At 35.9% G+C, this 27,706-nt stretch overlaps 1 protein-coding gene across 19 annotated transcripts in view; it reads right to left on the minus strand.

Annotated features, from left to right (window-relative positions):
• Positions 1-27,706, minus strand: part of LOC141400649 (phospholipid scramblase 1-like) — a 78,464-nt gene that overhangs the window by 37,039 nt on the left and 13,719 nt on the right. The window contains exons 1-3 of one of the 19 annotated variants that reach the window (XM_073979969.1): positions 27,372-27,510; positions 18,831-19,171; positions 12,972-13,245 (exon numbers count right to left, since the gene is read on the minus strand). In XM_073979969.1, coding sequence (XP_073836070.1) covers positions 12,972-13,209 — 238 coding nt within the window. In that variant the 5' untranslated portion in view covers positions 13,210-13,245; positions 18,831-19,171; positions 27,372-27,510. Of the gene's footprint in view, positions 1-12,971; positions 13,246-13,334; positions 13,369-18,830; positions 19,440-20,076; positions 26,460-27,204; positions 27,522-27,706 lie in introns of those variants that run through there. The other 18 variants (XM_073979968.1, XM_073979975.1, XM_073979974.1 and 15 more) reach the window with 18 other exon arrangements.

Consider the following 27,706-nt stretch of genomic DNA (forward strand, 5'->3'; position numbering starts at 1 on the left):
GCGTCACATTAGGTTCGCTGATTTTGGAAAAAAAATACAAAATTGTTTGCCTAAAAATTAATTGTTTTAGAATTCTCTTATATTCATCTTTCTTTTAAAATTTTCATTTTGTGTGCTTTATTATGCAAAATTTGCTAAAAATTATGAAAACATAGCACAAGGTCGGAAGCTACTTCCACTTTTTGTGGCGTGCGTCACAATAACTTATAATCAATTTTTTCCGCTAATTATACTTGTCAAAAAAAATTGTTTTATGGCATTTGAAAGTGCTCTCAAATTCTATTAAATACCATGTATAGATTCAATGCATCTATCTGGAAAGTTAAAAAAATGTTAATATTTTTGCCCGAAAACGCGTACAAATGTAGCGTTCGTCACGCAGGATTTACCCATATACCCTCGTTAGCATAAATGCTGAGGGTATAAAAACGGTTTTTAGTTCTAGAGAATAATAGTTTTTTACCGAATGGTCCAAAATTAAAACATAAATTTGAAAGGAATGGAGTAAGTTGCCAAGGAATGAACGTGGCGTAACCTATTTAAGAAATGCATAATTTTCGAGGAAATTTTCGTCCTTAATAATCTGTTATTCCTCATTATTTCCGATATGTCTTGGCGTAAGATGATTTTCAAAACTGTATTTTAAAATTTTAATAAACTTTAGACCAAATATAGAACGAAACTTGCGATTTTTACAAAGTAGAAACCAAAAATGTCTTTATATTACCCTAGCCCGGATTACGTTTCGTTGCATTTCCAAGCGCTGGCATCATTTATTTGCATATGAGACCTCGAATAGTGTTGCAGAAGGACTTCTAGTAGCTATTTTCGTCCAAAATTCGGGAATAAATTGCCATATTTGATCATATCTATCACATTTTTCTTAAGCATTTCGAATGTTTGTCCAAATTTTATTTATGCAATAAAAATATCGTTATTTTTACATTCTAAAAGACGAAAAGAACCAAAAAAAATCCTTAAATATCACGAATATATAGTGCTTCTAGATGTACGAATACTAACTTTGCCACCCACATGGGCACCATCTATATCTAAATGACGGAATAAATTAAAAATTCTTTTCCATATTTTGAAATCTTTCTTTTTCATAGTAATTTCCATTAATTGTTTCATATTTGCATAAAAATGTTGAATAAATAACGATTTTATTTAGTTTTTAGGGGTGTACGAGTATGAACTTTGCATACTATAAGTTTGTACATATTTGTTTCCTTTGCTCTCCATTTAATCCAAGCTATATTATTCCTGCTTCACATGTTAAATGCGTTTTCATGTTTTTCAGCTAAGATTTGACATGTTCTCCAACAGCACTCCATTCAAAAATTATCTTCTCATAAATTAACGCAAACATGTTTTCAGCATAGACAAATAAAAGAATAGACAGAGAAATTTTAGTGTGCTTGTTTTAGGGGTCGCTCTTACACCCAATATGCTGTGTGTTCACTCAATTACATTTTGTTTTTGGGTAAATTGCAAGATTTTTTTGATTTTTTTATTTTTTTATACTACCCACATATTGTCTTTAACCATCAAAAATAGTTTAAAAATGTATAGTTCTTGCCATTTTAAAAATTGAGTATCTCGTAAACTGACTCAATTCTCATTGAGTGAGAGAATTTAGGTGAGAGGATTTCTATGTCTATTCTTTTGTTTGTCTATGGTTTCCAAATTATTTTATTTTATAACAGAGTTGTGGAAATGTTAACACGCTTTTCTGTATTTTTTTTTTTTTTTTTTTTAATTGATGCCGGTGCGCTTGTTGGGATGTACAAACTGGCTTATGTACTTGTAGGGACCTCTAACAACTGGTAATAAAATGTAAAGAACGAGTGCCTTTTTTCACGACTCCGTTAGAAATGCATCAAAACAAGCCGTGAAAGAACTAGTCTACATTGTACTACTTCCAATTAATTTTGTTGGGATTTGATTAATTCATTATTGTGATTTGAATTTCATTGTATTTTAAATTACAATAATGTTTTTAATAACAAGCCTGTGGGCTTATTAGTCGACCTTTTATAGACCTTGGATTAAACACTGAAATCAAGGCGCATATACAAGGTGACACAGTAAGCCGAACTGATGTCTTCTGTTGTTGTCAAAATATATTTTTGATTTAACCAAATCATCACAAAATCAGTTCAATCAAAAAAATAATTGTACGATGAGAACAGAAGACCCAATAATTACATACCTAGTTGAAAAAAATGAACCTTGATTGAAATATTTAAAAAATAATATCAAATACATTTTTAAAATAATAGTTTCCTTTATAAGATTTATCAACACATTTTTCCCCAAGCCTACGTCAACAAAACAATTTTTAATTTGTTGATATCAATAATATCGTGTTTAATTGCAGGGTAACACACAGCGCTATTACTGGCTTTTCACAAATTAAATGGTCTGTTCCTTTATTTTTGAAAATGGTAAAACCGGCAATGAATTTTATGGTGTCTTAAGTAAAGGAACGCTTTTCGAGTAAAAACTTGTAAAACTTGAACAGAGCTAAATAGTCCGGTCAAAATAGACATGCGTATAAGGGGGAAATAGCAAAAATTCCCACAAAGCTGAATTTTGGTGGAGAGCTAGGGTTGGTCATTAGAAGCAACGTCCTAAAAGTCCCCATCGATCCCATGTGTGCAAAACAAGTTATTCGGGGTCAAAGGTCATTTTTGGAGGCATTATTCAGTTTTTTTAATTTTTCTCAAAAACGGTAATACTTAGCAAAAGCCCGCTAAAGTAAAAGTTGTAGATTCAATAATTGTCTACAAGATTGGTCTTTATGACTCTAAAAAAAGACTCACCATTTTCGAGATATCTCGATCTAAAGGTCAAATAAAAAATTAGCCGCGTAAGTACATTGTGAGGCAAACCGGTTAAAGTAACGACACTATGTGTTAGATACTTCCGTAAGCTTTCAAACGATATCCACTTTGCAGTAATCGGTTCAGTAGAACCGGGTCTAACCCGGTTTCTAAATTTGGCCTTTCGGGTCTAATAACCGGCGAACGGGATCCGCAACCGTTGAAAATTATACATTTCCGTAATCAGCGCAACAAACCCTAACTTCGGACAAAACTTGAAAAAAATCGGAGAGTTTTCGTTGGGGTCGTTCCCGTTGGGCTTTCGATTATACATGTGGGTTGAATGGGCTATTTTTGCATAAAATGACTTTAACATTGAATAACTCTACTAAACAGACTCCGATTTTGTTGGAATTTTTTTAGAAGATAGCTATAACTTCGCTCTTCAAGAAAATATATATATTTTTGGGGGACAGACCCGATTACTTCGCTTATTTTAGCCGGTTCGTCTGAATATGTGCATATTTCCCTTATAAGTGCATAAAAATCATGTGTTCTTTAGAACAGCTATATCTCAAGAATGGTTCCTTCTAAGAAAAAAATTGTAAGGGTCAAACTTGTAGATAATTTTTCTGTCTACAATATTTACCTTAGTCACTTTTTGATTAGATCAACCGTTTTCAAAAAATAAATCCGAAAACCTAAAAACCCTAAAATTTTGACCTTTGACCCCGAATAATTTTTTTGCACACATGGGATCGATGGGGACTTTTAGGACGTTGCTTCTAATGGCAAACCCTAGCTCTCCACCAAAATTCAGCTTTGTGGGAATTTTTGCTATTTCAATGTCTATTTTGACCGGACTATAAAGAAATGCTTTTCTCGGATAAGTAGCGTCGTTATAAAACTAAAGTATACTTTTAGGCAAAATAAAAATTGCCCAGTTAATGTGTTTAACAGGAACGAAGTGAGTGAAGTGAGTATCTTGGTCAAACCATGGTACTATCATTATAAGGTAGGTCATAGCAAACATCTGATTACAATTTTTTCTTGTGGTCCTCCTATTGTGTCGAAACAGTTTTGAGGTTGTTTGTTTGTATAAAGTCCCAATTTACATTAGGCGAGTTTACTTGCGGCAATTGTCAGTTTGTGGGTGAGAGGGTGTTGAGAGGCAAAGGGTTACCATATACCTCACCTCTCTCTCCATCAAACTGACAATTGCCGCAAGTAAATTGGGACATATTTATTTCCGACAAGGCACAGTGGATGCGCCCAACGACAAAAATAAAAAAATTCATGTCATCCTTTTAAAAATTTAAAGATGCAAATCGCTTCAAAACGTTCCAAATATTTCGAAACTCAACTCATTTTTTCTATTTTTCGCGGTTGTTAAGGAGAAAAAGCCTCACAAACATGACTAATTTTGAATTATATTCTAAGCGAATTTATGAAACAAAGGACTATTCTGAGCGCCTTAACTTAAGTTGAATCATTTAGTAAATTGTCTAAGCTTCATTTTTCTAGTTATGAAAATTCCTCTAAATTGCAAGGGTTGCCAAATATTTTGGTTATAATATTGGTAAAAATTAAATTATTTAATATAGACGTATGGATTTCCTTAAACTTTTAGTCACTTTCCACAAATTCGCACAAATGGCCACTAGTACCAAATTGAAGCCTAGCTCCTGTAGATTTCAAAACTGTATAGACTTTTTGCGGAAATTTGCGGTTTTGGCAGTTATGGCCAAAAGTTTAACTCCCTTTTTTAGTTGCTGAATTCAAATGTTTTGAGTTTTTAAAATTATTTTTATTATCCTTTATTATATTTATGTTCAATTTATGTTCAATATAATGTTTTTGTGTTGTTAGTGATTTCTTTTATGTTCAATATAAAGTTTTTGTGTTGTTAGTGATTTCTTTTAACATGGTAACTTGGAGCCGCTCTGAAAACTCGCGATTGAAAAATAAAAGGTTTTGGGGGTATACACTTTAATAAATATTTTTTCTTGTTTGGGACACCCTAATGTTGCAACACGTCAAAACGTGGAAATTTTCCCCGCACTGAGAACCAAAAATACGTTATTATAGGTAATTCTGCAGAAAAAAGGAGATTAAATCTTATAAAGTACAGAAAAATATATGGTAACCCTATGGAGGCTGTGGCCAAAAGTGGACCCATGTCACATTAATTTATAAAATGCTGTTCTAAACTCTCACTTAACTATTAAAGCCTAATCCGTTTAGAATTTGTTAAATATCATGGGGGTATAGCAAATCATGGACCAATATTGACAGTTTCTCGCGGAGAGGTTTACTATGGAATAACAACGATTACAGCGGATTACAGCGAATTCGGTTAAACAATGTGTTGGCAACAGTTAAATTCTTCAATTCAGAATGACTCGCTACATGGGAACCACGCGAAATTTTGGACCTAGGACTCCAATATTTTTTAGTGTGTTTTTAGCCCCCGAGGACCAATTGTTAAAAATTTCAGTTCGATATATCATCTAGAAGTATTTTTGTCACACCTTCCCATGTAAGTGCCACCACTGTGCAAGGCTGGCAAAATAAATTAATTCTAAATCGAATAAAAACAAAAAAGAAAATGTGCAAGAAATTTTATTGTGCTTACTTAAAACGGACACTTCTTTGAAGTACCAGCAGCCTTGTGACACTTTAATGGTATTTTTTTCCATTGGATTTCAACATTATCGGTCAAGTTTTTCCAAGCCGACTTCAGTGATGCAGGTATGTTTGTTTTTTTCCTTTTGTATTTTAACCGGTTTACCTAATTTGCAGATGGAATGTACTGAAGTGCATACGAATTAGTTGTTCCTGCCCGTGGCAAGGCTTTGGTACAGAAAGATATTCAAAGAGAAGTTTCAAATGCTTCATATGACCGTATTGCTTGCTCCACGTTCAGGTTTGGCCCTTAAGACTATAGCAACAATTTTGATATAATTCGTTTTAATAATACCGATGTAGAATTTGAGACGCGATGATCGAACTGCACAGTTAATATGTAAGCGAATATTTTACCCTAAACCGGAACATGTGGACAGATTGCAAGAGACTAAACGGGCGTTTAAGATTTTGCAAAAAAAGAGAATGGATCCATCGATGAACCAATAGCTACCGAATAATTCCTAAATACATATATAGTATTGTTAGAAATAAAAATTTGCCCAACAAACAAAAACGAAAAAATAGAGATGGCTCTATATTTAGACCACAATTTTTATTTTAAAAGATGCACAAAAGTAATCAAAATTTGATTCTTCACACCAAATTCACTGAAAAACTGCACTTTTTCAGAAATATTATGTAGGAGGTATCGGAAGGATGTAAGTTTGGAAAAAATATCAGGACGGACAAATTAATGACCGAATAGGTTGATTAGTTTGAGAGTTGTCGCGCGCTCCAACCACACAGACAGACGGACGGACAAGCGTAACTCGACTCGAAACTATCTAAAACTGACTTCGTCCAAACATACTTGGACTATAAAACCAATATTTCGATGAGGCACTTTCTAATAAATGAAAAGGTCATATTTCAAATTAAATGTAAGCAAAACAAACTTTGACAGTATTTTAAATAAACAAAACTTGTTGCATTTGTTATAAGTCATTTTGAAGTTATAAGCAAACCAGCTTCAGAGTTGTTTTTTAGAAACTTTCTCAACCTGCCCAACCTTATAATAATTGAACCATGGGGTGTTCTATTCAAATGAGCCAATTTTTTACTTAAATGTTTGACTTTATTTTGCTTTCGTTGTATAATTCTTATATAAATCGGATTTGAATACAAGTGAATGACTAGGTTTACTCCAAACACATGAAACAAAATTTAAGAAAACTTTAGCACTTCATATCTTGTACAAATCGGAAAAAATGGAGGTTGAAAAAAAAATTGGTAATGGGTTCTATTCAAGTGAGCGGCAGTGTATATGAGGATGTAGAAGTTTTTGCCATTTTAAAAATTGAGTGCATAGTCAACTCACTCAGTTCACACTCAGTGAGAGAATTCCAGTGAGAGGATTTCTTCGTCTCTACATTCATTAGTCTATGCTTTAAAACTTCCATAGAAAGTGTTTTTTACATTTGTCAATATTGGTACATTTATACTAACATTATAACATATTTATTTTTATTTTATTTATTTATTTTATTCAATTTAACATGTATAACAAAGCCAACAGGCCAATTATTGAAATACAAAATGCTTAAACCAGTGACTCACTACTCCAACATAGATACATGTTGCTATTTTCATTTGTTATTTTCTATCAATTGTTGTTGTGAATTGTTGTTTTAAATGTCGGCAAGGTTTTCCCTGTGGGGTTTGCTAGATTCTCCATTGGGACCCTCCCATTAGCAAATTAGGGAAATTGCATACAGTGTCGGCCAAAACTAAAGCTCCCCCTCAGTAAATTTTTTTAGAATGATTTTTTTTTTAAACAAAGTTGTAATTTTTATTTGTATTTTTTTCTTTTTATTATTTATTTACATCTATATTATTGAAAAATACAAACATATGGAATTCTGAATGTAATAAAGTCTTATGCCAGACTATGAAAATTTTCATTGAAAACGTTTTTCCATTTTCTTCCAAAATTTCATTGACGTCTACACCCATATATGAAATCATATGAAAATGTTGATATTTTCATTGCTTTGCATTGGATTGAGAGTTACGAATTTAAACACAAAGAATAATTTCAGATTACAGAACCTTGTGTACAGAGTTTCACCCCCTTCACACCTCTTGCCTATAGACTCATTTTCACGTACATGAAAATTTTCATAGTCTAGCATAAGACAAACAAAAGTTAAAATTCAAAAAACATTTTAGGTCGCAAATATTAGCGGACAAAACTAAAGCACCCCCAAGTTGATTGATAACAAACACGATTGAAATCAATATTTCGTGGCGTATCCTTTATTCTGGATGACACAAGCACATCTTTTAGGCATACTAAACTATTGATGATTGCAGGCGATATTGGTTCCCAAGCTACTTTTGCGGCTTCAAATAAAATTTCTTTGGTTTTCGGTTGATTTTTGAGTTAGCGATCTCCCAAACGTCCCAATCGATAGCTAAGGTCAGAGGATTGGGCTGACAAATGAAGTACTTATGTCGAATTGTTTTGGAACGTTTGGTTCGTTATCTTCTTGGAATGTCCATCCAAGTGGCAACTCTTCTTCAGCATAAGGCAACATCACTCCTTTTAATATGTTGCGATACTTAAATCTATCCATAATTCCATTAATTTTATGAATTGGTCCAAACCCTTGCCCCTAGAAAAAATCCCATACCACAATGTTCAGCTTCTATGTTTTACAGTGCCTTGCAATATGTAGGATTTAACCGTTAGACCACAATTTTTATTTTAAAAGATGCACAAAAGTAATCAAAATTTGATTCTTCACACCAAATTCACTGAAAAACTGCACTTTTTCAGAAATATTATGTAGGAGGTATCGGAAGGATGTAAGTTTGGAAAAAATATCAGGACGGACAAATTAATGACCGAATAGGTTGATTAGTTTGAGAGTTGTCGCGCGCTCCAACCACACAGACAGACGGACGGACAAGCGTAACTCGACTCGAAACTATCTAAAACTGACTTCGTCCAAACATACTTGGACTATAAAACCAATATTTCGATGAGGCACTTTCTAATAAATGAAAAGGTCATATTTCAAATTAACTCATATTTCAAATTAACCCAAGTGGCAACTCTTCTTCAGCATAAGGCAACATCACTCCTTTTAATATGTTGCGATACTTAAATCTATCCATAATTCCATTAATTTTATGAATTGGTCCAAACCCTTGCCCCTAGAAAAAATCCCATACCACAATGTTCAGCTTCTATGTTTTACAGTGCCTTGCAATATGTAGGATTTAATTCTTTTCCGATATTTTGTGTGGGAGGCACCCGAAGGATTCGACCGAAAGGGTCCATATTGGAACCTCATCTATGTCTGGTAGAAATTTTACCATGTGCAAATATGGACCAAATTGATTGAGTTATCGTTCACACCATTTTACAGAAAATGTTTGAACTTTTGTTGGGGAGGTACCCATAGTAGTGGACCGATATTGCACCTTCGAACTTAAACTAAGTTTGGACAAAATATTACGAAGGCCAAATTTTGAACCAAACCGGACTGAAGACCCAGCAGAGGAAGAAGAAACATTTCCTGGTTAAAGAATATTCAAGACTGGACTGGCTACGATAACGAAAGGAACTTGTTTAGGGCAGCCAAAAATATAGAACTGTCGACAATATAAATAAAGAATATATCCATATAAAAAATGATTATATTTGTATTTTGAAATGTAATTTTATTATTTTAAAACGATTTAATGTAAGATCTCTTATATCCGAACAATGGATGCACGATTTGTACTAAATAAAATAGGTTCCGTTTTAGATTACGTTTCTACAATGCTTTATTTACTTTATTACACTTATTCACAGCCGACTTAAATTTTAAGCACACAGCTTTCCTCTACTTCTTCTTTAACCGATTTTTAAGTTTTACGTCTAAAACACAACTAACTCGCTTTCGCTGAATCCCCTTGTATTTATCCCAATCGCCACTGGTTCCCGAAGTCGGGCTGACTAGCCCGAAGAGGTGCGCAAGTTTTTTCAATCGGCAGTTTGTCGAGCACCCCGGGAGTGACAGGACGAAGATAAGAGTACTAATGGTTCGATTCCGTATTGCGACGCGAGTCGTGTCACGTTGCCAGTTGCAATTTTTCCATTACGTATGGCAAAAGTCGCCTGTAGACGTCAAATTCTGTCGCCATAAAGTTCATTTTCCGACGACAACAAATTAGCTGTCGCCGTGCATTTTTACAAACGAATAAAAACGAAAAATTGAAACGTAAGTAACATTTTCATTAATTTTAAGTGAATTTATTTAATATGATATACGTTTTTGGTATTTCAGTACTTATATTGGTAAAAATTACTACAAAACAGCAATTTGAAATGCTCGTGGAGTCAGACTTTTTTGCGAAACTAAAGCCACTTTTGATAAGGTGTGGAAGGATGTTGCAGAGCAATTAAATAGTTGTGTGCTTAGACCAGATGAATGGCACAGAGTGTGGACTCATTTTAAATCCAAACTAAAGAAACAATTGTCTAAAAATGATGTAGAAAATGAAAAACCTCAAAATGAAGTAGAAATTGACAATGTACTTGCCAACAAAACGTTTAAACTAAAATATCCTTTTCTATCCAGATATAAATGGCGAACATCTTCCTTTGGTCCCATTATATGTACGTGTGTTCCCTCAATGCATCCGACAACGCCCGGGAAATTTGTTTTTGAATAAAAATATTTTTTATTTTGACGCTTTTCCTCTTCTGTAAATTTGGAAACTATCCAAATTTTACACAGTTTTTCCTCTATTAACTCCAGAACTTCACTTAATACCTTTGACAATTTGGGCTGAGCCATCCCGAGGTTAAAGTCATTGCCATGGGATTTTTGAAAGCTTCCTTCTGCAATAAATCTTAAAGCAGCACACACTTTAAGGAGTGGCTGTATTGCTGTTGATCTGTGGGTTTTTTTAAGTCATTTTTTAATGCCTCTACACCTTTTTCAGATGTAATTCGAAACATTTTAGTTGTAATTCGTAACATTTCATTTGTAATTCGAGAATTTTATTTGTAATTTCGTAACATTCCATTTGTAATTCGAATTATTCCATTTGTAATTCGAATTATTCTATTTCTAATTCGAATTATTTTATTTGTAATTCGAATTATTCTATTTGAAATTCGAATCATTCCATTTGTAATTCGAATTATTCCATTTGAAATTCGAATTATTCCATTTGTAATTCGAATTATTTCATTTGTAATTCGAATTATTCCATTTGTAATTCGTATTATTTTATTTGAAATTACAAAGGAAATCATTCGAATTACAAACGGAATAATTCGAATTACAAATGGAATAATTCTAATTTCAAATGAATTTATCCGATTTCGATTTCGGTATTTTGCGGATTTTAGCTAAATTCCACAAAATACAAGGTGGCGCAAAAGTAATCCTCCTATCAGAAAATGCTATAATTTTTGCGATTGGCCCCTAATGTCAGTTTTGTTTTGACATTTGTGTAGTAAACACATGTGAAATACACCTTAATAAACAATATTACGCTGCTCCAGAACGCGGAATATTGTTGACTATTTATTTGACCAATAATCGGTCGGTGACTTTGGCACAACGTGAATTTCGTCGCAGACGTTTAGCCGCTCGCCTCGAAGAGACTGGCACAACACGAGATGCTACCATGCATGGCAGACCCCGGAGTATTCATTCTGCAGAGATTATTGCTGCTGTACCCGAGGATGTCATGGAAGCGCCGTCGACATAGACCAGACAACGTGCCACGCAAATGGGTATCAGTTGACGGTCTTTTGGTACAAGATTTTAAGATGTTTCCGTACAAAGTCCAGACGGTGCATCAGCTGTTAGATGCTGACCGCCAATCGCGTCTAACATACGATCAAGCCAATCTTAATCACCACCAAGAGGAAGATGATTTTTCATCAAAAATAATCATGAGTGATGAGGCGTTCCAGACTTCTTTTTGTGGGGCTTTTTGAAGTCGCGGGTTTATGTCAACAAGCCTCAGACTCTTTCAGCTCTTAAAGACAATTTCCGCCAAAAATGTGAGGACCTATCGCCGGAAGTTTTGGCCAAAGTGATGGAAAATGTCATAAAATGACAATAAACTGTAGCGGCGGCCATTTATCTGATATCATATTCTCGACTTGATGTAAAAAAAAAATTAAAAGACCAAATGAAAATAATCCACAAGAAGAATCAAAGTTTTCCATTTTTTTTTTTTTTTTAATTACAGCCGAAAATCATCGGAAGGTTAGGTTTGCGCCACCTTGTATATCCAGTGGCCAGAAAATATATCCACCATTTGAGGTTCCCAGTGCACACAAAACATGTTTTGGTATATCCCCATATAAGCTGCATTTTTGACCGAACTTGCCGTAATTTACCATTTGAGGTTCCCAGTGGTCACAAAATATATCCACTAAAAATTACTAACATAGGTCCATGTTTTGGTATAGTCGCCATATAACGGTACCTGCCGATTCTCGATATTTTGAGGATTTTAGCTTCCTTTTTGGACCGAACTTCCTGTAATTTCACATATGAAGTTACCAATGATCACAAAACATCTCCACCACAAACCATGTTTTGATACAGCCCCCATATAATAGTACCTCCCGATTTTGGTTATTTTGCTGATTTTAGCGATATTTTTGACGGAGCTAGCGGTAATTTGTCATTTTAGGTTCCCAGTGGTCACAAAACTTCTTCACTAAAAAGTGCCAAAATAGGTTAATGTTTTGGTATTGCCCCCATATAACCTTAACTCCCGATTTTCGTTATTTTGAGGATATTTGTTTCCGTACAATTCCCATCATCATGTTTTAATCTATCCAAGAGTGAAGCGGTCACTATATTTTTAGATGGCTGCAAATCAATTAAAATTAAAATTATTTTTGTGCTATTTATATTAGCACAACTATAATTAATTCCATTACTCTCTATTGTTTCACATTTGTTTGAGAGTAAGTGTAAACAAAAGTGTTTTCACAAAATCTCGATCACAATTTAAACAAAAAAGTAATGCCATTAAAGAGATCTTGATTTAGACGATAGGGTATTGACATTGAGTGCGCAGCAATGTTTTAGTAGAATGAAATTATCAGCAAAATAGCATGCCAAATGTTGATTCAGCTTTTATAGACGCCCATATTATCCATGTTTGTATGTGAGCTGTTTCTGGAGGCAATTCTACTAAAATAGCGTAGTGTCAAAACAGCTTCTTTTTGTTATATTTCTGTGCCCAATTCTAAAGTAACTTTGAAACTTCGGACTATTGTTAGGCTGTGGTAGAACACTAAATCAGTAATGCGTTATTCATCACAATTCCCCTTGATTGGGATTTACCATTTCTTAAGAAAGTAAAATGATTCATATACCACAATCAGATGAATGTTCCTTTTTTCTTTGTTATCATATAGAGTCGGTACACACACCGGAAAAAACAATTTCACAATCTTAGATACTAATAACGTTTACTTACCGGTTCCCATGGGTTGACCAGGCTGCATTGGTTGTCCAGGCATCGGTTGTCCAGGCATCGGTTGTTGAGGAGGAAACATAGGTTGACCTGGCTGTTGTACTATTGGTACTTGTGGTGGTCCATAGCCTGGCTGAAACCCACCATTATATTGGGGTGGTGGGGCAAATCCAGGTGGTGGTGGTCCCCCATATGCTGGCTGTGCGCCGCTGCCAAATGGCGGTGCTTCTCCGTAAGGCATTTGTTGTGGCACTGGTGCGTAACCTTGAGGATTGTTCTAAAAATTGAGCAATTAATTAAAAACGCGTTCTAAGACCAAAATAAAAACAAATATTTAACGAAATTAATAAGCAAAAGAACGTGTACGTGTATGACTCTCCCCCACGACTTGTCACAACTGAATAATTTGAAATGGTCTGGAGAAAAAATATTTCACGTATGTATGTACATATGTACGTACAATTGATACAAATACATTAAACAAACACACTTTTAGTGTATATTAGGCCGTAATGAATAAAATAAAAAATAGGAGAATTTTTTGAACACCTCTTTTTTCACGATTCGGATTTTTTAGGCGCCAACCTCTAAAGAGTTTAGTTTTGTTAGATTTTAAGATTGCCAAATATTGAGCACAATCGGAATATGTTAACACGTGCCACTGGGGCCTTTAAGTTTCCATGGGCCCTATATATAGCTAACATTAAAATCCGACCCGATTTTCAAAATTTATCGTCCAATCGATGAGAAATTTTCACCAGTTCATTTCTGTGGCCAAACAAGTAATCCCACAAATAATTTTGAAAATCGGGTCGGATTTTAATATTAGCTATATACAGGAAACATTGAAGCCCCAGTGGGACGTGTTAACATATTCCGATTGTACTCAAACTTTGGTAATTTAAAAATCTAACAAAACTAAATAGTTTAGGTGGGTGCCGCATAAAAAAATCAGACATCGATTTTTTAAAACCACTCTAATATATATAATTCCATTTCGATAGAACTTGCAGTTTCCAAGCAAAATCATAAAAAAAACTAAATAAATCCCTAAAAATGTGAATTTTGATAGCGATTTATTTAAAAAGCGCTCCGGCGATTTTTTTGTTTTTTGATTTTTCTCATCTATGAACATTGTAGTTTCAGAATCTGCAACAACCTCCAAGGTGTAAGCAACTTCCATTTAATGTTGGTTCAGGCGCTCAGTGTTATTTATTTCAATTTTGTTATTACAATTCGCACCGGTTCAACAAAACAGTAGTAACTCGAAATTTTATGTTGTTCAGTAGAGACAAAACACTGTTGATACACAAGTAATGACTCTGAAGACATAAAGAGTGACATTACGGTATTTTTTGAACAAAGAGTACAAAAATAATGTGATATTTTTACAGTTGGTGGAGTTGATCAGTATTTATCGTTTTTTACCAAAATGTAAAAATTTAAAAATTTTGTTAAACAATTGAGAATTTTTATTTTATTATACCCTCAGACTTTGAATCTACCAAAATTGTGCCTCATCGTAATAAGAGTTTTAAATCCCAAGTATGTTTGGACGGAAACTGTTTTAGACAATTTGGAGTTAATTTAGCCATGACCGTCCGGTAGTCTGTCTGGTTCAAATTTTGGGTATTGTAATCGGTCCCATCCTTCCGTCACCTCCTCCACAAAAGTTCAAAAATTTTCGCTAAAATGGTGCGCACGATAACTCTCGAAGAGAGTAACTGAATTGGTCATAACTTTGCCTATGTTAATATTACTTCCTTCGTGTACAAAATTTGAAAAAGTACAGTTTAACAGCCCGTCTCGGAACATTTTGAAATTGTTTGCAACAAGTTCTTCTGTGCTTCATTTACGATGGCGCAATTTTTTCCAGGGGCAAGACCATAGTTCCTGATATAATAACCCAATAGCTCCAAAAAAAAGCCTGCCGACATCAACTAAACTGGGTATTACGTAAGATAACCATCGAAGGGAGTAATCGATTTGGTCCAAACTTTGCACATCGTATTATTTCTTACATATTCCTAATATGTCCGAACATTGACTAGACATACTAAGTTTGGAGAGAGTGCAATTTAAGGACCCGTCTGGATCGGTTTTAAATTAATAAAAAATAAATTAATATGGCCCAATTGGCTAAAACACTCAAAAAAAGTATTGTGTTTACTTCCTTTCTTTAAGTCCTAGGCTGAGCTTATTTCTCTGTCGGCACAGCTGACCGATACTTTCTTACTTGTATCCGTCCGTCTGTCTGGTTGGTGCGCACAAAAACTCTCGAACTGATCAACCAATTGGGTTCAAAGTTTTGCACTCGTAATATTTCGTCCAAACTTAGATTAAGATCCAAGATGGGCCATATTGGTCCACTCCCTTGTGTACCAGGCCCAAATAGCGGTGTGCACGATAACTCTCGAAGGCAGTAACCAATTTGGCCCATACTTTGTACATCGTTATATTTATAAGAGGCATAGGCCAGGCTCGAATATGGACTATATATGCCAACTCCTTCGGGTACCACCCACAGTTCCTCCTAAAGTTCAAAACTATTCGCTAAAATCGATCGCACGATAACTCTCGAAGGCAGTAACAGAGTTGGTCCCTACTTTGAACATCGTAATATTTCTGCGAATCTTAGATAAAGTTCGAATATGGACTCCTTTGGGTACCTCTTCCACAACAATTTTGTTTACGTACAGTTTAGTGTTTGCTCGAAGATCCTTTGGAAATGTATACCGATGTTACTCCTCATGGTCCTGTTTACAGCGATATCATGTTTTTCGTGGACAAGTCCGTGCTTCCTGACCAACTTCCTTCAGGTACTTTCTCCGCAACACTTTTGAGCTTTAATCCAAAATTGTATATTTTTGTCGGCAAAAGAGCCACAAAATCTGAAAACCATCTAATACATAATTTTGGGTTGTGTAGCCAGTATTCGATATTGTCTATAGATGAAAGTTTTAATTCACACAAACTGAGGGTATATCTCTGTCGGCAAAGCCGACTGATAGAAGAAACAAGAAAACGACCACAGAGCCTCTCTCCTGTTTATTAATGCAGTGATGTTCAGAGCAAAACCAAGGCGCTGCATCTAGACGACAACTCGATGCTCATGCTTAAAAACATTGATGCTGCTGTTTTAACGCAAATCCTGACACGTTCCAGCAAAACGTTAGTGATACCAGAGATATGGAAAATAAAGAGAATTATTCGCCTCCCAAAACTGGACCACTAACTGGCTAAAAGGGGGACTTCTATTGACCAATCCCACTACTTTCGCACCTAGCTAAGGATTTGGAATATATGCTCCTGCTGTCTAACACCACGTGGACTGCAGAGTTGAGCACTACCCCAAAATTGTAGGGGTCAAATTCGACAATATCTTCACGTCCGCGCCTATCTGCGATAAGCTGAGATGTAGGAACAAGGTCCTCAAGTCCATAGCCGGTAGCATCTGGGGTGCAGACAAATAAATCATGTTGACCACATATAACGCGATAGGCTGATCTGTGGTTAACTATGCGCCAGTGTTCTGAGAGTATAAGTGCAACACGATGGAAGAATATTCGATCCTGTCAAACCTGAGAATGGGCTACTAACCGAATTGTTCAAGACCGTAGGCGAAAAACTGAGCCAGAGAGGCTCGCGTGATTTTTTCATTAACCCTACCAATCCCTTCAACCGACCTCTTTCACCACCATCGCGAAAAATAGCAAATATCCGTATCCATATTAAAGGACGTTTTTAATTATTAGTTAGGGGTTATGTTAACCCTACCGATCCCATCAACCATCCTGACGCTAAAATCCATATGGTTTTCTCATAAAAATATACTAACCAATTAAAACCTTCCTTGAATATGCCTACTGATTTTGCGTGATTAATGTCAAAGGAGTCGGCACGGGAAATTATAAAATTGGCTTAATTTTCATTGAAAACACAAATGACCCCAAACTAAAAGCAACCTCGAATTTGGGGTGATATTGCACTTTCAGGTTTTGGGGCAATTCTTCATTTTCATTGAAATGTAATTATGCCCAAAAAAAATTATGCAGAAATATCCCAAAAAGGTGAAAATTTGTCCCAATTTTCGTGTTGTTGTAACCCATACATTTTTTTGGGGTCATTTTGCATTTTTTGTTTGCGGCAATTATTTGGGGCCACTATTCGCAGAGCCGAAATTTAGTATTTAGTCTTCTATGGGGCTATAATAACTTTCCCCCTTATTTGTCAGTACATTTCCACCACTGACATATAGGATAAGTACCAGTTTTCGAAATGTCGAACAGTCAACTTAGCACATACGTAAAGTCGCGCATGTAAATCATCTTGATAGTTTGTTAAACTGTTACATATCAGAGATATTCAATAAGCCACGGGCAAAAGAGAGCCACTTAGGTACACACAAATGTTTTTGGTTCTCGAGTAGTTTAATAGCGAGTTTGTTTGGCACTCGAGTATTTTTACGACACAACAAAAAGCATTTGATGATTTTACGGCCGTTGCTTGAGCATTAAAGGGTGGAATGAGTGTAAAACGAATTTTGACATGTGTGCAAAACTCACAAGTACTCTCTTGATCGTAGGTAAGTGGCACAGCATACTCACGAAGAATGTGGGTGAAAAGTATGAGGATTGAGTTTTGTGTGCCTTTGTATGCTGTGTGTTTTTGTACGTGCTTTTGTTTTGCTTGTAATATTGTGCGTGCTTTTGTTTATGCTTTACATTGGGGGATATTACTTGTTGCTTGGGTATATACCAGAGACGCGCTTCTTTGCAAAGACAGTATAGTGAGGGCGTTGTTTTTGCATTTGCTTCTCTCTCACTTACAGTGTAAGTAAATGAAAACAAAACAAAAAATAAATATGTAAATATACTCATAACCATACAAGTGCTTGAGCCACTTGTGCTTTTCTATCCCTCAGAGAGCATAAGACAATCGATTGAGTGACAATTGTTACTTGTTGTGCAATGAGTAAGAATGTAGGGCATAAAATGTTTCCTAGTGCGCAAGACGACATGGCAAAGAATACCCGAGTGTCTATGAGAATCTATTTTAAGATAACTTGTTTTTTTGGGTGGCAATCAATACGTAGGCTTGTTTTTTAGCAAGTGGCTCATGAGTGGCAAATTGCATTTCTCTGTTAAATATATTGGCAATAATTCCCCATTTACATATAACACAACATTGTTCCACAACATCCCATACGGGACAAGGGAGACTTCTCTCATATCAATGAGTGCACCCCGATTCATATTTAGCTCAATGATATGGGACCTACTGTTTATCGCCGAGTCCGAACGGCGTGTCTTAAGACACCAATTGTGGAGAAGTTTTTCAAGGCTGAAATACTCAGGAAATGTCGCCAACATTACTGAGGGGTATTTTGCCACCGTTGAAAAATGTTTGATGTTGCTTGGCCGGGGAATCGAACCCCCGACCTTCTGCGTGCAAGGCGGGCGTGCATACCATTGCACCACGGTGGCACCCGCCATATTTACATATATTGGCAATTTACATATATTGGCAATAATTCCATGATTGGTAATAATTCCGTGATTACTTTTTATATATCTTTTCAAAAATATTCTAAAAAGTATCCAAAAATATAGGTTTTAAAAATGTATCCCTACCATCGAGTGGGAGTTTTTAAGGGAAGAATTTTTTTATTTGCTGACAGATGATACTTAGTATATATGGTAAAAGCCAAAAATGTTTTACAATCGATGAATCCGAGTTTCACCCATTCAGAATTCGCGAACTGTTAACATATTCTATATAGAATGACAGAATACACCATGGGCAACATGATCCTAGTGCATGATTTTTCGATATATCCACTGCATCCACCTTGATGCTTACATTTTGAAGCCGGAATTTCGGGGTTTTTTTTGAATTTTTTTAATAATCCGGACGCGCAACAATATAATATTCCAAATTCATAATAGGATTAGAGAACTCGTGCTTTTAGGTCGTTTAATGTATATCTCATGAGTGTGCTCCTTGCAGTATCTAGTAACTGGAGTCTAAAGGCCAAAATTTGATGCATGAATTTTCTTAAAAAACTTTTTTCTGAGTTTAAAATTTAATTGCGTTCAATTCAATTTCTTTCAACTCCACATGAATTTAATTTCTTTTACGCGACGGATTTAATGAGCCCTTTTGCGATCGAATCCATCTACTAAAACCGCGGATATAGATACCTTGGAAATAGGAAAATCAGCAAAAATATATTTTGACAAAACTACGATTTTCGTTAAAATTTTTTACATAAATGCGGTTATAATATTAGCGAAAACGCGTGTCATAAATTATAGAGATATGCGAGTAATATGGGTCTTTTACACAAGATAGAATGTGGAGGCACATCCGATAGGTGCATATCGACGTATTTTTGATGGGCTCGCAAAAAAATAGTTTTTTTTTCAAATGGAATTGTAAATGAATTTTTTATTCTTTTCTTTCTTTTAACTATTTTTTCCGATAACATAAAGGAAAAATTGTTATCGTAGTAGAAATTAGTAGACACGGTGCTCTTGAAACAATTTTAAATGGAAGGTGCTTACACCTCGGAAGTTTTTGCGGATTCTGAAACTACAATGTTTATAGATGAGAAAAATCAAAAAACAAAAAAAAATCGCCGGAGAGCTTTTTAAGTAAATTGCGATTTAAGTTGAAATTTTTAGGGGTTGTTTAGGTTTTCGCGATTTTGCTTAGAAACCGCAACTCCTATCAAAATGGGACTAAAACAAATGTTGTAGCTATAAAAATTCTCTACATTTGATTGACCTTTATGGTATTTTCGTCAGTTTTACCGTTATTGAGATATAGAAGTCCAAATTGGGACAATTCAATTTCAATTCAATTCTGTATCGCCCCCTTATAAAACAATGTCATGACTGCAAATTCCCAACTTAAACTTATATATCTAAACAACTGTTACAACTTAGGATAGGTTACTTAAGCCAGTCTTGTAGAGAATTTTCACAGCTTTAAGATTTTCTCAGGTCCCATATCGATAAGACTTAACGTATTCAAGTAAAATCGCGAAACCCTAACTGTTGCGGCACGGGTTAATATGAGCCGGCTTTTAAATAAAAGAACAAAATTTCTAAGAGCACTCCGTGTGCAAATATTTCACTTTATTTTACAAATTAATAAAATTAGCAAAGAAAGTGAGCGAGCGAGCGCTTTAAAACAATTTTGTCTTTGACCGTGCCTTTTTACCGACTAAATTTACAAAGTTAATAATCTATGCTTATTTCTGTCGTTGGGCATTTTGTCTACGTGACACATAAACAAGGACCGTTACTTCTCCTTGAAAGATCAAAAAACAATAACAAATACATACGGTCAAAGAGGAATAGAAAAAAGTAGAAGTATATAAAAATATAAATATGTGTGTTTTTACATAAGATGAAATTTACTCTAAATTGAAAGTATGTACATATTCGCAAATTAGAATTCTTGGGGAAGATATCCCCATTCAAATAAATGACTCAAATGAAAATTAATAAAATAAAAAATAATCAAAATAAAATTTAACGTAATTGAAATTTATGACACCAAGTAGGTAAACGGCGGCAACATTCCCCTCCTCGTAAATGAGCTCCTGGGACGATTTTACTGATCAATAATGCCGACGTCTAATTTTGCTAACTTGGCTGTTGGTCGTTGGAAGACACCGTGCTGGGTACGAACAGTTGCTTGACGTACTTGCCCATCTTTGGCTATTATGGTGTTGATTATTTTGCCTTTTGGCCAGCAATGTCTTGGCAGGTTCTCGTCGATGATGATTACGATATCACCAACTTTTAGTGGTTCTGTTTTCTGGAACCATTTTCCTCTTCTGGTTAAAGTTGGCATGTACTCTTTTACCCAACGACGCCAAAATTGGTCGGAGAATTGTTGAGTTTGTCGCCATCGTAGACGCAGGTCGACTGTTTCGGTGACTATGGGCTTGTAGCCGCTGGATGAACCCAATAACAAGTGGTTCGGTGTGAGTGCCTCGTCGTCACATGACTCCAGAGAAACGAATGTGAGTGGTCTGGAGTTAATTATGAATTCGGCCTCTGCCATGGCGTTTCTTAAAGTTTCATCATTAAAGTTTGCGTTTGGACAAATGGTGTATACTGTTGTTTTCACGGATCGGACGAGTCTTTCCCAGGCTCCACCCATGTGGGGAGCTGCAGGTGGATTAAATTTCCACTTGATGTGGTCGAGCATAGAGGCTGTATCTTTCAGATCGAAAGCTTTGGATTCGGGTGAGAATATTTTCGCTGTAGCCTTAAAATTTGTCCCGTTATCAGTGTAGATCTCGTTGGGAATCCCTCTTCGAGCAATGAAATTGTTAATGCACATAACACATGAACTGGTATCAAGGCTGTAGGCAATTTCGATGTGCACTGCACGAACTGTAAGACAGGTAAAAAGCACACCCCATCTTTTCTCCTTTCTTCTGCCCACAGTAACGTATAGTGGTCCAAAGTAGTCAATGCCGACATACGTAAATGGTCGCTCGAAGCTGGCTAGCCTTGCTTTAGGCAGTGTAGACATTTGTGGCATAACCGGGTTGGCTGATAAATTCTTGCAATGTTGACAGGATCGACGTATGCTTTTGTACAGTACGCGAAGTTTGGGTATGTAATATTGACTTTTGATGTTGTTGATGACGGTCTCATGCGATATGTGGTGAAAGTTCTCATGTACATAGCGAACTAACAGGACGGTAACGTGGTGCATGGTAGGCAATATTATTGTATCTTGGTGATTTAGATATAATACACGGCCCCTGGCCCTTAATATGCCCTCGTAATCTAGAAAGATATTACAGGAAATTAGTTTACTGCTTTTTTCAATACTCTTACCCTTTTTTAAACTACAAATTTCTCCAAGATATTCGCTCTCCTGAGCTTGTCGGAAGAGAAAAACCTTCGCTTGTTGTATCATCTCAAAGGAAATATCTTTTGGTGGTTCCCTTCCTTTACATCTCGATTTTAATCTGCTCACGTAGAGTATAAATGTAGCTACTGCTCGGTAGAGTTTTCTCCAGTTGGAAAAATATTCCAAATTAAATTGTTTGCTTTTGTTTATAATAAATACTTGGTGTCTCATTTCCTCCTGTCCGCATTCACCCACATTGGTACAAGTTGGCCATGTTGATTTATTTTCATGAAGAAATTTAGGCCCCGAGAACCACATAGCAGCATCCCAGCGCGTTTGGTATTTCGTTGCTAGATCTGCAGGATTCATTTTGGAGGGTACCCATCGCCATTGTGTCACCTCAGTCGTCTCCAAGATTTCTCCAACACGATGCATGACGAATTGTTGAAACTTTTTGGGGTCCATTCGAAGCCACTGCAACACAGTCTTGGAATCCGTCCAGAAGTATTTTGATGTAAAATTAATACGTTTAATATTTATGACTTTGTTGGCTAGTCTAACACCCGCAATAGCAGCTTGAAGCTCCAGTCTTGGTATTGACATTGGTTTTATCGGAGCAACTTTGGATTTGCCAATAACGATAGTGACGTCACATCCACCCTGGTACGCAACCCGTAAATAGCACACTGCTGCGTAAGCGTCTTCGCCTGCGTCGACGAATGTGTGCAGTTCAACTTCGGTCGCTTCATTTATATGTGGAGAGTAACATCGGGAAATTTCAATTGACGATATGTAGTCGATAGCTGTTTTCCATTTCCGCCATTTGACGTGTAAAGGGTTGCAGATTTCATCATCCCAGTCAATTCCAGATCGCCAGACTTCCTGAAGAAGGATTTTCAATGTGGTCGTGTAGCATGATATCAACCCCAGCGGATCGAAAATTGACATCAGCACCTGTAGTAGTTCTCTTTTTGTGGGAATTAATTCGCTGGCAAACAGATCGCGACGAAGTCTGGCAAATCTGAAAATATATACAAACGAGTCTTTGTTAGGGTCCCAATACATACCAAGAACCTTTTCAGTTTCAGCAAGATCTCGTGGCTTCTGATCTTTTGATGAATCATCCTGTAGATGGCTGATGACTGCATTGCTGTTTGACGCCCAATTTCGGATATGAAATCCTCCAGCGGAATGAATATATTGTACTTGTGACGCTAATTCGATCGCCTGTTCATCATCGTTGACGCTATCGATGAAATCATCCACATAGTGATATTGTTGTATGGCTTCGACGGCTCGTGGAAACTCGTTCTTAAATTGCTCAGCATTGAAGTCTCGTACGTAATGTGCAATGCATGGTGCACAGCATATTCCAAAGGTAAGCGCTCTCATTACATAAATACTCGGCTTCTCAGGATTATCGTTTTCATCGCACCATAAAAATCTCTGTGCATGCATGTCTTCTTTCCTAACGTTGATTCGATGGAACATTTCGGCGATATCTCCACAAATTGCAATTTTTCCTACGCGGAAACTCAGCAAAATATCAACCAATGATTTTAACAAGTCTGGTCCACAGTGTATAAAGTCATTGAGACAAACTCCATTAGATTTTGCTGCGCCATCCCACACCATTCGAATTTTACCCGGTTTGTTGGGGTTGAGTGTTATAAATGTTGGCAGGTACCATACGGGATAACCATTGTTACTTATCTCTTCATCAGATAATTTTCTTGCATATCCCTTTTTCAGCAAGTTGTTGATTTGTTCTTGGAGAACATCCCGAAGATTTTTATCTTTCTGAAATTTCTTTTGTAGACACGTAAGACGTTTACGGGCATTGTTGTAACTCTCTGGCAGTTGTTTCACATTATACTTCCATAATAAACCCACTTCATAACGGCCGTCCACATTCTGACACGAAGTCTTCAAAATATTCATTGACATGGAGTCCTGCGCGGAAACTACGGTTTTCACTGATGAATCTTCAAGATTAAAATTTTCTTTCACCATTTGATGCAGCTCATTGTATTTTTCTTGACAGTCACAATGATGTATATTAAGCCACGAACCTGGACGGTAACAGTCGTTGGGCCCCTGAATTGTCCAACCTAACCGCGTTTTTGTGGCAATAGGTTGATTCCACAAACCTTCCCGTATCTTTAGTGGCACTGCGAGCTTCCAATTATCTGCTCCAATTAAAATTGTTGGTTTAACATTTGTATAAGATTCTATTGGGAGACCAGCAAGATATTTGTACTTTGATATCAATTCCTCCATTTCCAGCGACTGTGTGGGTAAATCTAAACCGTCAACAGTATGAACACTATTTAAAAAGAACTTTGCACCATTTTTAGAATTTGCAATAGAAATCGAAGCTTTTCTTGATGTATTTTCTTGGCGAGTTGTATCTCCCGTCCATTTTAGGCAAAGTGGCTCTTCAACACCTTCGAGATCAAGTAGATCAAAAACGTCTCTTTCAATCAACGTTACAGAGGAACCCTCGTCGAGAAAGGCATATGTGTTTATGAACCCTTTTTTCTTCAAAAGGCGCACCGGTAGAATTCTAAAAAATGAACTTCGATTTTGCTCTTTAGTGGAATGAGAATTAATTGTTTCACTGGTAGTGTTGGCTGCCGAAATAGCTCTGCTTTGTCCTGAAGACGTTTGTTGTTGGTCCACGTATTTGTGGAGCAATCTATGGTGCTTGGCAACACAACCATCAATTCCGCATTCTTTATAAATGAAACATTTACGGCGGTGCCTATTTAAACATTGCCGGCATAAATTGTGTGTCTTCACCAACTTCCACTTTTGATCCAATGAGAGTTTCTTAAATTCACTGCATACAGAAACTTTGTGATCATTGCTTCTGCAAGAAAAACACACTATTTTGCTTTGTTGTACGTCTTCTGCATGTGTATTCACTGGAGCGCTTCTTGATGATGGAATTGTTGATACGACTGTACTGGCGGCATCTGCAATTTGGAAAATCCAATCACTAAATAATTTCACGATTGGAATCCGATCGTCCTTAGGATGTGTAGCCCAATTTAATTTATACTGACTGTTCAGTTTATCCAATAACTCCTTCACCAACATGGGGTTGTTCAGATGAGAGTCTAACTTGCATGCCTCCATGGTAGAACAAATATTTTTTACGCATAGTGCAAATTCGATTATACCCTCTAATTTATCCTTCGGGGGAGGAAATTTCCTCGCTTTTTCTATAACTCGTTCAAGAATATGCTCCGGCCGTCCAAAATACATTCTTAAAGTTTGAATAATTTCCGGCACCATTGCAGGCAGCATAAGTTTACTTCTCACTAGCTCCTTGGCCTTACCTTTGAGACAAGATTGTAGCCGTATTAAATTCTCTGCGTGAGAGTAACCGGCTACCGCAGTACTATTTTCAAAACTGCTTATGAAAAGTGGCCATTCTTCCGGGTCTCCATGGAAATGTGGTAGATCACGAGGAATTGAATGCCTTGCTGCAAGTTGAGATGGAGTTGGACCAGAAAAAATGTTCCAAGATGACGTCATATTAAACGAGTTTTGATGGGGCTGTTCTTGTTGGCTACATTGAGAAAGAATCTGATATTTTCTTTCTAAAAACTCTTGCTGCATACGCTGCTGTTCTTCCAACATTTTAAGCTGCAAATCCACTTGTAGTGTAACGTTGTTATTTTGTTGGCTTGAAACCGGTTTTGGTTGATTTATGTTTGATGTGGACGAATGTGTGCCCGTGATTGCAGATGAATTCACTGGTACTAGCGAAGAGGGAACCGTATTTGTTCTATTGTCTTTCGCTTTACCTTGAAACAAAGTGTTCGTTGGCCTATTCACGGATGTCGATGCTGTAGAAGCTGTTGGAATTCTTCCGCCGGTTCCACTTGTGGTCTTACTTGCCATTTGCAGTAACTCCCCTGCATTTGTTGGGGACGATGTCGCTTGCGGCACATTCAGCAAACCTATGGTATTCGCTGCGGACTGATTTTCCTCCATGGATGTTGTCTCCTTATTGAGGTTACATCCGTCACAACTCCAACTCACCTCGGATACACCACTGTTGACGCCAACACAATTAAAATGATACCACTTATCACATTTATCACACTGTACCATGTCATCATTGTCCACTTCATTACACTTGTTGCAATTAAAATTGCTTTTTAATCCTTCTTGGTGGGACATTGTGTAATTTTATTCCAATTATTTTCAATATTAAAAAATGTTGGTCTTCTTGACTCTTTTAATTTGTATTTTGTTTGTTTGTTCACGAAGAAATTTTGTTTCTTATAAATATGAAACGCACAATTATTTGTTGTTTATTCGCGCGAAGCGTAGTAGCGAATTATAATTTTCTTTATTTTATTGTTGTTCAACCACGAAGATATTAAATTTGTTTTATTTAAAACTTCATAAAAATTGTTTTAAAGAATGTTGCGGCACGGGTTAATATGAGCCGGCTTTTAAATAAAAGAACAAAATTTCTAAGAGCACTCCGTGTGCAAATATTTCACTTTATTTTACAAATTAATAAAATTAGCAAAGAAAGTGAGCGAGCGAGCGCTTTAAAACAATTTTGTCTTTGACCGTGCCTTTTTACCGACTAAATTTACAAAGTTAATAATCTATGCTTATTTCTGTCGTTGGGCATTTTGTCTACGTGACACATAAACAAGGACCGTTACTTCTCCTTGAAAGATCAAAAAACAATAACAAATACATACGGTCAAAGAGGAATAGAAAAAAGTAGAAGTATATAAAAATATAAATATGTGTGTTTTTACATAAGATGAAATTTACTCTAAATTGAAAGTATGTACATATTCGCAAATTAGAATTCTTGGGGAAGATATCCCCATTCAAATAAATGACTCAAATGAAAATTAATAAAATAAAAAATAATCAAAATAAAATTTAACGTAATTGAAATTTATGACACCAAGTAGGTAAACGGCGGCAACACTAACAAAAGACCTAAAAATGTAAACTGAGCTTCTTTATCTCAAAAATGGTACAGGCTGGGAACAAATGATAAACATCAATCCTCTAGAAAATGTTCACAGCTACAACATTTTCTTTAGCTCCATTTCGATTGGACTTGCGGTTTCCAAGCAAAATCGTGAAAACCTAAAAAACACCTAAAAATGTGAATTTTGACCGCGATTTATTTAAAAATTTTCAATAGCTACAATATTTTCTTTAATCCCATTTTGATAGGAGTTGCGGTTTCTAAGCAAAATCGTGATAACCTAAACAACCCCTAAAAATGTCAACTTAAATCGCGATTTATTTAAAAAGCGCTCCGGCGATATTTTTTGTTTTTTGATTTTTCTCATCTACGAACATTGTAGTTTCAGAACCCGCAAAAACTTCTAAGGTATAAGCACCTTCCATTTAAAATTGTTTCAAGAGCACCGTGTAGATTCTTGCAGTTTCTGGAACAGAGCACTTGTTTAAAATTTTGCCTTTTTCATCCAAAAAAATTTGTTTGAAAAAAAAAACTAATTTTACTGTTCTATAAATCGAAGACCAACTACGAAATGGGTTATTTTTCAACTAAATGATTGATTTTTTTCTGATTTTCACTGTGTAGAAAATTAGTTTGAAGTATATTTTCATAATAAAGAAAAAACAAATCACTAATGACAGCAGAGGGCATCTGCGATGACGGGGCATTATGAATGCATGCATCCCGCACTAATGCATCTATTATTGGCTTAATGACAAATCACATGTATTTGAGCATTTCTCCGAAATACATACAGTTAGTCAACTATATTATTGCAAACGACGAATTTTTAAAAATTTAGATTTTTAATTAGGAATTACTACGAGAAATTCTTTCA

The sequence above is a fragment of the Musca autumnalis genome, unplaced genomic scaffold (genome assembly GCF_047663935.1).
Source record: "Musca autumnalis isolate F117 unplaced genomic scaffold, ASM4766393v1 scaffold_4, whole genome shotgun sequence".
Taxonomy (NCBI): Eukaryota; Metazoa; Arthropoda; class Insecta; order Diptera; family Muscidae; genus Musca; species Musca autumnalis.